The 14199-nt window shown below is 39.6% G+C and overlaps 1 protein-coding gene across 6 annotated transcripts; it reads left to right on the top strand.

Moving 5' to 3' along the window:
* Positions 1 to 1310: 1310 nt before the first annotated feature.
* Positions 1311 to 14138, top strand: hrh2b (histamine receptor H2b). Of its 6 annotated transcripts, XM_044042617.1 has the most exons (8): positions 1311 to 1387; positions 1923 to 2008; positions 3296 to 3399; positions 3673 to 3875; positions 5039 to 5149; positions 6534 to 6579; positions 7073 to 7889; positions 8674 to 9371. In XM_044042617.1, exons 7-8 carry the CDS (start codon positions 7269 to 7271, stop codon positions 9148 to 9150), a joined length of 1098 nt encoding a protein of 365 aa, XP_043898552.1. In that variant the 5' UTR covers positions 1311 to 1387; positions 1923 to 2008; positions 3296 to 3399; positions 3673 to 3875; positions 5039 to 5149; positions 6534 to 6579; positions 7073 to 7268; the 3' UTR covers positions 9151 to 9371. The 6 variants fall into 6 exon arrangements, with proteins under 6 accessions (XP_043898552.1, XP_043898554.1, XP_043898551.1 ...); XM_044042619.1 differs by adding an exon at positions 11548 to 14138 and having other exon boundaries at positions 5039 to 7889; positions 8674 to 8823; XM_044042616.1 differs by lacking the exon at positions 6534 to 6579.
* Positions 14139 to 14199: the final 61 nt, after the last annotated feature.

Here is a 14199-nt window from a genome sequence, read left to right as displayed (position 1 = left end):
CGTCACGATGACGTTTTCGATGACGTGGCTGGATCTCTGCTGATTGGCTGGGTGAAGTCCACGTGATTCGAAGATCTCGCGGTAACGCGCAGTAACGTGGTTCCGGATGTTCGCAGGTAACTACATGAGTGTCCAGAAACAACTGACACGAGGGAACTTCCAGGCAGACGTGAAAAATAGTCTTATTCTCCTGCATTTACAAAGCAACAGCCTGTCCCTCTACACCACATGTCCACCACCAACTCCCCCCAAGAAAGTGGGTTTTGGAGTTCCCGTGGACTAGTTTGCTAACTGAGAAATGTAGGCTGACTGCATTTAATAGAAAGTCTATGGCTGAGTTTTCTACAGCTAACTTGTTGAAAAGACTAGACATAATCATTTTTAATTAATCTCACTAAATGTGTCTTCTGAAACCAATTTTCTTTGAAAACTATCTATACACAGATATACATAAGGAAAAACACATTCAGCCACTTCACGCTGACTTAAGTCAATGATATATTTGCTTGCCATTAGCCCAGCCCATTGTGAATGGAAACTTTGTATGGAAGTTTGTACCATACTCCAAAGTCCAAAGAAAAGAGTGCTTAAGGAGTGGTTGATCTACTGCTGCCTCCACCAGTAAGTTCAAATACCTTATCTAGAGACTTTTAAACGTTTAAAATCATTCCTTCAGATATTCCTAAGTGAGCAGCTCCCTTGTTTCTGTGAGATATAAATACTGATTTCCTCTATGGGCAAGAGAGTGAGTGGTTTTTACAGACTTCAGTTTACAGTCAAAAAACCCTTAGAACACAGAGCATTTCAGCTGCTTGTTTTCCATTTCTATGTTAAAATGTACAGAATATACAGAGGTTCTAAGAATGTGCAGTAAAGTGTGTCTTATATCCTTTGTTTCCACCAACTACGTATATAAACACACTTGAGCAAAAAGTACTGAAAATGTTAAAATTGGATCGAACTTGTGAAATTTGTGGAAATATGTCACAGTTCAAAGTTCACTTGGCTCGATTTGATTAACAAAAAGAGAAAAAAAAACGGTCTATTTTGTGACTTCTGCACAATTATTGCTACTTTACATCACTACTAAAAATGTGATATAAAATGAATCATAACTTTGACTGAACAACACAAACAAGATGGAAAAAAACACACACACCCAGGCTGTCCATATAAGGAGTTGTGTATTATTCCTGCAGCAATCTGTGCCACTGGTTAGAAGAACTATAGACTGAAACAGGTGTATATTGTATGAGGTGAGTCTTATGTTAAATGGCTGTAATCAGTTTTTCCTTGTGCCACATTTTCAGAGCATCTGTTTGCCAAACTGGTTACTGGTCATACAACCCCAGCTCACAAAAGATGGACTATTCCTTTAAGTGTCTATGTAAGTTGCACTATATATACATTCTTTATTTGTAATGGAAACATATTTCTCTGTAATGTATTAGGGATAGCATTGATATAAAATACATTGATGTATTGCCATGGCTGTGATATTGTCATTTTTACCAACATCCTAAAATGTCACTGTTTTTTTGGTAGGTTTTTATGACTGTAAACTAAATATGTATTTACTATTGGTCAAAAAAAATGTTTTGAATGTGGTGGCACTCTATATGAAAACACAGCATATATTGTTTTTATAAGCATAAGTTTCTCCATCATCTCCTCCATGGGTGAGACCCAACTTCAGTACTCACTCATATCCAGTAGGTGGAAGAAAAGAGCTCCTTTTGATTTCAGATCATGAGTTATTGCCATAACAAAATCCTACCTAACTCTACTTTTAAAACACATGGTGTATTCCGTTCTCAGTCACCTTATATCAACATGTATACATTTTAGAGAAAAATGTGTATGTTTACATTTTAGAGAAATGACATGTTGAATTAAATAACATGATTTTCCATATTCTATAGAGGATTTCTTCATTTCTGGACCAGTGCATCCAAGATGACTGGAAGGCTGTTCACAAATGTAGAGTCACAATAAACTCTCCTTCCCTGTAAGTGTTTCTCACTAAGGACATTTGTTTGTGACCTGGCCAGTATGGAGCAAAGCACACACTACTGCTATTTCAGGCTGAACAAACAGTATCTCCAGCCTCTGTGATTCTCAGGCCTTTTCCTCCTCCTCCTCGTCCTCCTCCTCCACAAATACTCTTTATTTATACTTTATTGCTTCCTGTTCCCACTGTGATCTTCCTGTTTATTGTTTCATTCATTTAAATCAACAAAAAAGTCAAAGTCGTTAAATAAAGATATGAACTTGCCACATATACCCATCATTAAAGGATAATGACTTTCTCCAATATAAACACAACCATTAGTGTGGTTAAATGACACAACCATTAAGTTAATCAGGTTATTGTCTCTTTAGCCCGCTTGGTTGCTCAAACTTGATTTAATCATTAACTAATTTTCATTTAGGAAACATGAGGTGATTTTTAGTTGAAAAGGGCAGTGATGTGTAATCACGCAATTTGAAACAGAGAGTACACAAGGCACACAAGGTCAAACTTTGCATTCACTATCGTATTTCCATTCCAGTCATTATAGCTTTATTGAAATATGGACAGGAGTGAGTACTCCTGTCACTCGTCCTATCTCTAAGAAAGGGAAATTCTGTGGAGGCAGCAGTGCAAACGAGAGAGCGTATAGGGTAACCCTGCCTTGTTGCTCTTTCTAATACCAAAGGGTTGGATGCTGCTCCATTAATCTTAATTCATGCACTCTGCTTATCATAAAGCGCTTTTATTTTAAAAGAAAAAGTGCCATGAAAACCAAATGAGTCTAAAAAGCTATCTAAGAATGCCCAATTTACACAGTTGAAAGCTTTTAATGCATCTAGCCCCACCAACAATGCTCCTAAATTATGTTGTATTTATGTTATATTATGTATAATTAAGAATAAATATACATGTATAAATAAATGAATAAATAAATGGCCAAATAAAAGAATAATACATAAATCCTGAAATAAATGAATATATCTATATTTAATTTGAGGGCATTGTAGTCAGTTATATATATATATTTATTTATTAATATATATATTAATTTCACTAAAATCTCTCTGATATTCAGTTGTGGTGGTTTTAAAACAAAATCCAAGTAAGAATCCTCCAACTAATTAACTACCTACTCTTTTTTGTGTGTATATCTTGTTTATTTCATTATTTTTCATTTCTTATTTATTTATTTTCTTATAAATTCATATTTTATTTTTATATTATTTATTTTATTCTCTCATTTTTGGATCGGGATCTTTGTGGATTTGTTACATTTCTGAGTGAAACTCGTCTCACCGTCTTTGCCTTGGCCTCTTGACCTCGTAATTCAGCTTTACCTGCGTCCCAAAGTATCAGAGGGGAATCCTCGTTGTTGTCATGTTGTGGTAAGTACTCTTTAACATCCACTTTGATTTGGTCTTTTGTATAGTTCAGAATGTGGCTATTTAGTCTCCACAGCGACTAAATTTAAATACATTTAATTCTGTTTCTGAACATGCTGGTACAAGTTCAACTATTTGGACTGTTATTTATAACTTTTTAAATGTGTTTTTTTTTTTTTGAAATATTGAATATTTAGTTTCAGGATAGATATACATTGTGTTGTGTAATGCAGTTTTTAAAAGGCTTTTTGTGTCATTTTCTTTCATCACAAAAAGCCTCAGGTGCCCCACTTGTGCACTAGAGGGAGTGAGCAGTGCTTGCAGTGACCAGACTCTGTGTGTGAGATCAGAGATTCGAAGGAGAAGCAGGGAGGAGAGAGAATAACAAATGAGATGGGGGGGCAGTTTGCGCTCAAGCAATCGCAGGAGAACATTCGTGATCTTAAGTCCTGGAACCTGATGTACACACCATGTATGAGGTGAGTCAACCTATTCATTTGGGGGGGGGGGTAAAGGTGTTACATGTTGAGAACCCAGGACATTTATACACACTGCATTTGTGAGATTCATTCATGTATCACACTCTGGTTGTACATTCACAGGACAGTGATAGGTATGCAGACAGTTGGCTACTCTATCATAGCCGTTTAACATATTTGAATTATTAAGACACGGGTATAACTCTTATACTTCTGCATGTTAACTGTCAGTGTTCTGTATGTTAATCTTTTGGCATTATAGGTTTAACCTATCATGATTCCATTCTATATTTTTATTGTCGTAACTTGTGTGTACAATGCGACATTGCAAACGTTATTACCAGTAATGACATTCTTTGCACTCTGCGTCTTCTCGACTTTACAGTTGCTGCATTGTTGTAAAGGAAATAGCAATAAAATCCAAATATGAAAATGTAGGATAAAGTAAACTGTAGAATGAAATAAAATAGAAATAAGCCACTGCAAACTCTTGTGCAGCTAATGCAAAAAATAACTAAAATAGTGCAAACTTTTATTAATGAAAAAGTTGATAGTGATAATTGTGTGACACGTGAAGAAACCAGTATTTATGACTTTAAACGTCTAGATGAACATCTGAAGTAAAACATTCACAGCGATGACGTGTTATTATGCATCAAAGTTTTTGTGCACAGTGCATACATGCATTGTGATAACTGCTGTTATTGCATTAATGTCCCAGCCTTCACTTCAGTAGCCTAGATTCAATGCCCAGACACTGCTTTCTTTGCATTGGTTTAAATGAATCATTCAACTAAAAATAATGATTAAAAAAGGGTGAATGAGGCCAGGGCACAAAAGGAATTTACACAAATCATATAAGTGGTTCAATATTTAGTTCCAGGTGATTTACCCCCAATGCACGCTGTGCTTTCCCTTTTCACATGTTGTTAAATAAGTCATCGATATGGTCTGCTCTCCCACTGCACCACTGGGCCAGATATGTTGTCACACGGTCGACTCATAACTCACTAGATAAACTTTGTTTACTCGTCAGTGTGGGGGATTTTCTCAAGAGGGTTTACTGTCTGAACATGAATTATACTCCCCATAAATATGTTTGTATAAGTGTATATTTAGAAGATATTAAAAATTGAATACAAATTGTTTGGTTTTTTTTGTAGCTTTAGAAGAGGTTCTTGCTTTATGGAGGGCCCCCCCCCCCATCTTGTGTCGCCATGTTTCTACAGGAGCCTGAATGGACTCACCAGCCACAGCACCCATGTTGCGTGAAGGTAGGCGGATTAATCAATCAAGTTCTTCAAGTTTTATTTTCCAAGATATTAGAAGCCATATCTAACCCCCCCAAGATTGATTTTTGCTCTTGAGTGAAATAAATCAGTTCATTTATTCTTCTTTATGGGCAGAAAACAACAAACATGTGTTACACAATGTTTAAATACTATATAAATGTACTGAATGTTTGTTGCATTGCAGCTGAAGACCAAAGACCATATTGTGGTCCATGCTGTGATTTAAGTCACCAGCCACACTGTTAGTGTACTGACTCTAGTTAACCAGTTGTTCTCATGTGTCCTATAACAGTGGAAGTGCAATTGTGTGCCTGTGTACTTTTGAACATCCCGCAGTAAATAACTAACATTTTAAAAGAGAAATGCATTTTCTTCTCATGTAAAAAACATTTCAGACAATCTATTTTCTGCATCACGGTGCAATAGCGGTGTGCTTCGTGTGGGGGAAATAAAAGACAAAGAGACACTGAGTGAGAGAGCAGTGAGGCTGGTGTTGGGACCAGAGTCCGATCTTAACTTTAAACAAAGAAAGGTGTCATGGAAAAAAGGGAGTTTTTTTCCCCTGAGAAGAATCAAAATGACATTATTAAACAAGACCACTGAGTCACTGAAAACCTTTTTTTCCCGAAAGGTCAGGTACGCCATGTGATTTAGACTATATACATGCATGAAAAACTGAAAACAGGATAGGTTATAATGTGAAAATAACGATGTGGACAACACACTAGGACCATTAACTTAGATGAGTGACGTAAATCAGCCTTAAAGCAAAGCATGCTGTGGCTGTCATAACACAGAAAGTGGGAAAACCCTGAATACAGTCACATGTAACTGTCAGGAAACCATGATAAAACTGCCTGTGATTTTCCTGCTTGTAAATAAATAAAAAACACATTTTTTATTAACAATAATATTGCATCATATGATAATACTGTTGTATAATTTCATCTATTTATGTAAACAGCACGGTCATCTCTGCGTCAGAGCCTTAATTAAAGAGTTCATGACGTGAATTTCCTGTTGTAAAAAGGCGGACAGCAAATTAAAAACCACACTATCAAACATAATGTCGTCTCAGGTAATTATACTGGACAACATTACTACAGTTTTACTCTAGAAATACAGCATTCGAGCCGGTCGTATACATGTCCTAGATTTATATTCATAAAATGCAGAAGCAACACACGCAGGGCACACACCATGCATTTCATCTTGCTATCACATTCGCTGTAATCGGTTTTGCTCGCTGTTTGATTCAATTTGCACGTCAGTGTTGCACGAGAACAGCTGAGGCTTTGAGTAAACACCTCGCAGAGAAAAAGAACAAGGTTTCAAGGATGTGTTCACCCCTTTCTCTCGCCATTAGACAGCCTTTTGTGAAAGTCGTTGTGGTCTACTGCTTCCCCTTTCTGGTGAGTTTGCGTCACCGAGGTAAATCTGAATGAAGGATTTTCTCAATTGGCTAAAATAAGTATATGCAGTTACTGATTTACTTGTATTTGTGACCTCTTAATGACCTTTTTCTGGCATTAACACTGACCTTGTGTCAGCCCTCTACACTGTGTATATTTGATTTTGTCAAGCCATGAAAACAAGAAAAACAACTGAAAATATCAGTTCAAAATCAGTTTTTCATGTGTGCAGCAGCTCTTTAATATTCAATTTGCCTCTATTTATCTGTATTTCTTAAATTTCCTAGTGATTATTTATTCATCATTGTATTATTTTGTCTTGACTTTTTGTCCGTCCCTGCTGTTGTAACACTGCACATTTCAGAGAAGTAATAATGATCTTATTTTATCTCCTCTTGTGCCTTTGTAAAAACATTTGCACAGGTGATAAAATATTATCTATATATGGTGAAATGTGAAATGCTTATTGTCATTTGTGTTTGTTCTTCGCCAGGAGCGCAGATGCCACAGAGGCCTTTGAGAGCAGCACAGAGCGAATGAAATGACGGCCCGGAATTTGTTTTCCACTCAGCGATCCACGCTTTTGAAAAGTTTGGAAATAAGTACGTGAAGCACTTTTCCCGTTTTTCTCCTGGGATTCAAACAGCAGCACGGTTTCAGTCACGTGGTGCCTGAGGAAGGAGCGCACCATGATCTCCACAGCCCTCCGCTGGGTGTTCCTATTGTCATTTATCATTCTGACCATTGGTGGGAACGTACTTGTGTTTCTGGCCGTGGGACTCAGCCGTCGACTGTGGCGCATTGCTAATTGCTTCGTGGTGTCACTGGCAGCGACAGATCTCCTGCTCGGCCTGCTGGTGCTGCCCTTCACCGCCACTGTGGAGCTGCGTGGTGGCAAATGGTCCCTGGGAGGAGCCCTGTGTAACATCTACCTCTCAGTGGATGTCATGCTGTGTTCATCCTCTATCTTGACCCTGATGGCAATCAGTGTGGACCGATACTTGGCCATTTCGGCTCCTCTTAGCTACTCACGGAGAGTCACCCCACTCAGTGTGACGCTGGCCCTAATCGCCATCTGGACCATGTCCCTTACTATGTCCTTTGTACCCATCCACCTTGGGTGGAACACGGTGGACTACAGGGTGCAGCACTCAGACTGGGGCTTGGGGGATGAGGACAAAAAGGAACACTACTGCCAGTTTGAATGGAACAATAACTACGTTCTTATTTATACCTCTGTCGCATTTTACCTGCCTCTGCTTCTCATGATTGGAATGTATCTTTGCATATTCAGAGTGGCACAAGAACAGGTCAGTGTTGGGTACAGTTTCGTAGAACATGCTGAGGTAGCACATAAAAGGTCATAAATCAAAGCATGTGCATCAATCTGAGGCTTACGTCTACTTTTCACTTGATTTATGACATCAGGGAACATTTCCTTTAGGAAGGAATTGTCAAAATCACTTTTTCTTTTTCTAAATTATGATCTGATTTTGAGGAAAGTAGATGACACATCAGGCCACATATGAGTGGACACCATGTGACTGAAAGTTTTTGAAACTGACATGGTGCCCATCAAATAGCAAATCGCAAGGCTTTTGTTTTGCAACTGGACAACTACTTCTTTATACATTATTATGATCTATACATTCAACACATTAAAGCTGCAGTAGGCAGGATCATCAGAAATATACACACAAAAAAAAGAAAACGTTTGACAAACTTTGAAAATGACTTGGTGGCACTCAAATGAATTAGGTTAATTCAAACTCAGTTTAACGATGACTATGTCATTCAAGTAGGTTAATTTGAATTGTCAGTTAGCAAATGCTATGGAGACAATTTAATTCAATTAACTTAATTAAAATTTATATGCAATGATATGCATATGCAATCGTTCATTCAACAAGTTCATTCAAACTAATGTTAGGATTTTATACAACTAGCTCCTCATCAGTTTGAATGAACTTGATGATGATGATGAAGTATTTTTTTCAAGTGAAGTATTTATCTGCGTGTTGTGTAGTCAATTGTTGAGCCACGTCCTGAAACTGTCAGATAAGTGAATGAGTTCATCTGTCTTTCTGTTTACAGGTGCGGCGTATTCGTGCTGCCACGCCATCGTTTCCACGTATGGCATCAACTGTTGCCACAGTCCGTGAGCATAAGGCCACAGTGACCCTTGCAGCTATTCTGGGGGTGTTTGTCATCTGCTGGTTCCCTTACTTCACTTACATCACCTGCGTAAGCATAAAGGAAAAGACCAATCCTCCCAATACGCTACACTCAGTGGTTCTTTGGCTGGGCTACTTTAATTCCGCCTTGAACCCAATATTGTATCCAGCCTTAAACAGGGACTTTCGCAGGGCCTATGTAGACCTGCTTCGCTCTGCGGGACAGTTTTGCAGGAAACTACCATTTACTCGTGTATCTGTACACCACAGATTGACCTGCGTGAACGGACAGAAGGTGTCCCAGCAGTTAGAGAAACACGAAGATAAGAAAGAACCTGAAATGGGGAATGGTCTCGTGCGTCATGAGCCCAACACTGTACCTGATGAGCCCAAGTGAAACACTGTGCTTGTGCTGGACTGTACACCTGCTGCACTGTAATTCCAAACTCGCTCCACTACCAGATTAAACATTCACGGTATCAGTTAGCTGTTTCTTGTTTAGTGCCACCCTACAACAACAAGCTCATGTCAAACCCAACGCACTGCATTGTGAATGTAATATTTTTTGTTAGCCTATTGAGAGATCCAGCTGAATAAAAGCCTCATGTGTGTCAATGATAGGTGGCTGTTATTTTCCACATGACGGATTTTTACTGCGTGTTCACTCCAACAAGATAAATTGCATCATGTCTATCTATGTAACTAGCCTAACGCCAGACTCCATGTGTATGAGGTGTAGTGACCCACGAGGCGTAACTCTGTGCGCAATTGGATGGACCTTCAACCAATCAGACCAACGATCCGCTAGGCATGATGGTTATCTAGTAATGCCATCTCAGGACTTTTGCCAGTGGGGACTCCGTGGAGCTAGTCGCTTAAAAGGGAAGCAACAGCCACATCAAAAGACAGCTGCTCTTCACTAAACTCCACGTTGGACGTATACAAAAGCTGCTAGATGTCACTTCTTTGTTATCATCGCAGGTCAAGTCTGCTTCTAGTATGCTAGGGGTTCCCTTTTTTAGGAGCTCCTGAAGTTTGCCAAAACAACGTCCTTTCCACACGTGTCTGCACAGCCAAATCCAGTTGCTTGCAGACTTTTGCGAGTGGGAGAGTCAACTCTTAATTTAAATGAAGGACCTTGGGGTTGTGCCTACACTTCCAGATGAAGAGCCACACAGTTTTGTCTTTTTTCACTCTTGTTTTTATTGTGGTATTCTTGTAAATGGACAGTTTTAAAAAAACTAAAAAAGTAAAATTTAAAAACGGCCTGTAGATACATTTTCTTTTGTGAATTGTGGTCTGCAACAAGAGGAGACCGGGGGAAAGCACAGCTGGAAACGTGTAGTAGATTTGCCTTCCATCTCTAAAAGGATATCATGATATCAGTGGCATTGGTGAAATAGGGACAATTCATGTGGAGGATAAAGTGGTAGAAGATGAGTGAGGGAACGCTGACATGTTTTGCACCCGTGACTGGAGAGATTAGATGCAGAGTGATGCAGGTGGTTAAAATGTTGCTAATTGTTTATTTGCCCCTCCCCTTGACGTTGCTAGTGCTGGTGAATAAGTGTCAAGCAAGTTTATTTTAATGTACAATATGTGTCAGCTGGGCCTGATTCAACATGGATTACATCAGTGACTTTCTACTGATTAACTGCAACTACACAGTGCATTTGTGAAAGATTTATTGTTGAGAGTGGTTGCACTGATGAAATTACAGTCAAGATGCTCCTGCCTATTTAAATATATTTTGCACTGAACTACATCAAGCTAATAAAGCTAAAACCCCACAACACATTTATTACAATTTTGTTTTGTTTTTTTACGAGATGATAGAAAAAAGGTACACAGTATATTTTGCCCTGATAAAGTATCACCAGGTGACATTGGAATAGAGTTAAATGTAACACATGTAATGTTACTGCGATATAAATAAACAAGACTATATGGTGCTCACATAGACATGAGCATGCTCACAAAAAAAGTCAAACTAATTTCATTCGCTGTGAAATTTTCTGGCAGCTTCCACAAAAATATGTCATGTTTAAGGTGAAAGATACTTGTGAGACACAAAATCGGAGGGAGAGTGCATTAATTTAACATTTATCTCGATTTTATACAGGCGTTTCATATCACAATCAAGAAACTGCATGCTTGAAAATGAAAGTTAGGCCAGATTTTTATTGTATAAGGTGTAGGTGTGAAAAGACCAAGACCTGTGGTGGAACAAAAAAAGGGACTGGGATGAACCGATTCATCCTGCTGATGGACGTCATGGGAGTTGGAGTTATCAGGAACACACAGTGTGCAAATGCCCAGCTGTTATGCGCTGCCATGTGCTGATCAACCAGAATCTAGCATATGTGTTTTGTCATGCTTCTGAATGTGCATCTGATGTGGTCTCGTGACTCAGAGTGGAGAATAAGGCTGCTCATATACATGTCTCTTTTATCCTGGCAAGATCCAGGAGAGTTGCGCCTAAACGTCAGATGCCTCACTTGGAACTCAATGCTGCCCTCTCCAGTGCCCAGTTGACCACTACATTACCAACCAAGCTAAGCCTGTCAATACAGAAAATCATCTACTGGAGCGATTCAACCACTGGCTTAAGTCTGAATCCTGCAGATGCAATGCATTTGTCGGGACACATATTGCAGATTCAAGAACTCACAGAGGTCATCCTCGACTCACACCACCCTCAGAACAGTCTCCTAAGAGCCAACACAGCTGTACCAAATGGCAGATTTACATCCTGCTCAACTATGTCTAAAGTAGCTCTCTTTCCGGTCAACAGGAGCTGACTGTTTCGGACCCCTATCTGTCAAGCTCAGTCGTGGAGTGGAGAAATGCTGGGGCATCCTCTTCAAGTGTCTGACTACCCATTGTGTTCACCTGGAAATTTGGATGCTGAGGCATTCCTTATGGACCCGAGGAGGCATCATAATCCTGTCTGACAGAGGTACAAATTTCAAGGCAGGAAAAACTAAAGTTCCAGGAGCAACTTCGGTTCGAAAAATCTCCTTCAGGTTTATTCCATCGCACTCCCCTCTTTTGGTAGTGCATGGGAGTGAGAGATCGAGTCTACAAAGTCTTGATAGTTGTCTTAGGGGACCAAGCAGTCAGTGAAACTCTGTTGCTGATCGCTGTTGATTCACTCCGCATGCATCCATGCAGAAAACGTTCTAATACTGTCTAAGAACTCCTGCTCCCAGCGTCCAATGCATTTCACATCTATGTGTGAAGTAGTGATAAAGCAGAATCCTCTAATCTCATTGCTGGTCAACAGCCCGTCAATGCTCCGCAACTCCATAGAATTTGACCGGACCCAAAGTCAGCCAGAACACCTCACTTCACCCCATTGACTCAAAGTATGAGGCATAGTGTCTGGGCTGGTCTGTTGAATGTGTCGGACCGTGTATCCACATGTTCGTCTAACTCAAGTGTTATCTGTGTTTGTTTGACTGCCTTGTTTAAAGCAGCGAACAGGCTGTGTAAACTTGAAATCTGCAGACTGACCCGGTTTCACCTGCGTCAGCCTGTGCGGTTTCACGCCATACAATCCTTTGTTCATTCTGTGTTCACACAAAGTGTGATAATCTGATATCGTGCTTGTTGCCTTATGTATATAAGGCCTGGGCAACAGGCTACCATCTGTGATGAGAGAGGATACATTTCTTATTTTCATCAGGGCTATCTAAGGTTCACTCCACATGATCATCATTTCCTATATCACAATTAATTGGCATGAAAATAAATAAAGTCCCATCTGCTGTACAAAGGACAGTGTGTTTACCAGTGACACAACCTGCATTGTAATTGTATTGGTGAGTGCCTATTTCATCAATTCTTTATGGATATTTTAACGAAGAGGTGTTTACAGTGTAAGCAATGTAACAGGGCCTGCTGCTTATAAGATAATCCGTTTCTGCGTTATTCTGCATTATTTTTACCAGTGTTCAAAGTGGATATAGAATTGTAATTACATTGCTTTAGTGTGCAAATAATGTGACCATTAATAATTTGAATGAAAATGGAGAAGACAGTGGTTGTGGATTATTTTTGTTTTCCTGTAAAGGACGAGTTGGTGGAACGAAGTCAGAGCAGCTCTACTTAGTGAGTAAAGTGCTCTTTCCCTGGGTTCTGAATAGGACAAGCACCTCAAGTCACGGAAACTAAAAGCGATGCTTTTCCTTAAGCTGTTTCTTACTTTTTGTGAAGAATGACATTTATGATTGTAATAAACTGTTGGAGGGAGAGCCACTAAAATGCCACAGCGGCTGTGAAGAGATTAATATATTAAATATGGACAATACAGAGGATGAGTGGGAGAAAAATAGACAGAGGAAGCAGTGTGTCATGTTCTTCCCTGTGAGCAATTCCCCAGTTCAGTGGAGTGAGACACAAAACAGCACAAACGGCAAACCTTGGGCTTTTGTCAGGGTTTGAATTATTATCTGAACTTTGTGGAGGTTTCTAACAGCTGACTGATATAAATACATAATAAAATATATCCAGATGGGTGTGCTTTCGGAATGCTCATCTCATTAAGGCAACAGTTCTTTAGCAACAGTATTTGCTCCTCTAAACGAACTACCTTTAAATCCCTGCTATTTCAACAGCTTGTTTATGAGCAATGCTGTCGCAGTGTCTTTTTGCACAACTACTTCTGGACAGGGCTACTTACAGTTCCATTGACCCAGGCATCCGATTAATAAACTCCAATCTTTCTGAAAGGAAGAGAATCTTGGCCTCCTTGCAGGCACGACGTCCAAGACCATTCCCATTTAGAAATGTGGGGCCCAAATGGGATTAGTGTGGGTGTGCCCTGCCCACACTGTCCCACTTGGGGCCCGCACGGGCATGTTTGCTGGGGGGTTCTCTCTCTCTCTCTCCTCGACCTCCACTGATTATGTGTCAGTTGTTCCACATTAGCAGTCTTTCCCTTGCCCACATTCGGCAGCATTGGCAAATTTGTTAGTTATGTTTGTTTTGGGAGTGAAGTTTTTGTCATTTCCTGTTTTATTTTGGTGAGGCTTTAGGGTTTCCTGTTGGTCTGCACTTCGTCTACCTTGTTCTTGTCTTGTCTGATTACCTTGATTGTTTGCACCTGGTGTCATTCCCTGATTGTCAGCACCTGGTCCCCTTTCCCCTTCTTAAGTCACTCATTTCCCTTTGCCAGTGTGTTTTTTTTGTCTCCATGTTCGTCGTTACCTTGTTCATGTTTAGAGTTACGATCCAAGTTGATCTAGTTTTCGTTTTCTAGTTATAGGATTGTTTTTTCGCCTTTTGTCTTGCCTTTGGCGTTCTTTTATTTTTGTGTTTTTGAATAGCGTTTTTGTTCCTGTTTTTGAGAGAGCAATAAAGCCTCATTTTTGGTTTCTCGTATCTGACTCAGTCTCGTGCATACTGGATCCAAGTTCTGTGGTACGAACCTTGACATATTTTT

This window comes from Solea senegalensis, linkage group LG13 (genome assembly GCF_019176455.1).
Source record: "Solea senegalensis isolate Sse05_10M linkage group LG13, IFAPA_SoseM_1, whole genome shotgun sequence".
In the NCBI taxonomy this organism is placed as follows: domain Eukaryota; kingdom Metazoa; phylum Chordata; class Actinopteri; order Pleuronectiformes; family Soleidae; genus Solea; species Solea senegalensis.
Note: the sequence above shows the minus strand (reverse complement) of the source record. Positions and strands in the feature narration are given on the sequence as shown.

Bases quoted from the DNA above. Each gene is read 5' to 3' on its own strand.
- hrh2b (XM_044042618.1), top strand. From the start codon at position 7,269: ATGATCTCCACAGCCCTCCGCTGGGTGTTCCTATTGTCATTTATCATT. The intron at 7,890-8,673 runs GTCAGTGTTGGG...TTCTGTTTACAG, and splicing joins TCAGAGTGGCACAAGAACAG to GTGCGGCGTATTCGTGCTGC.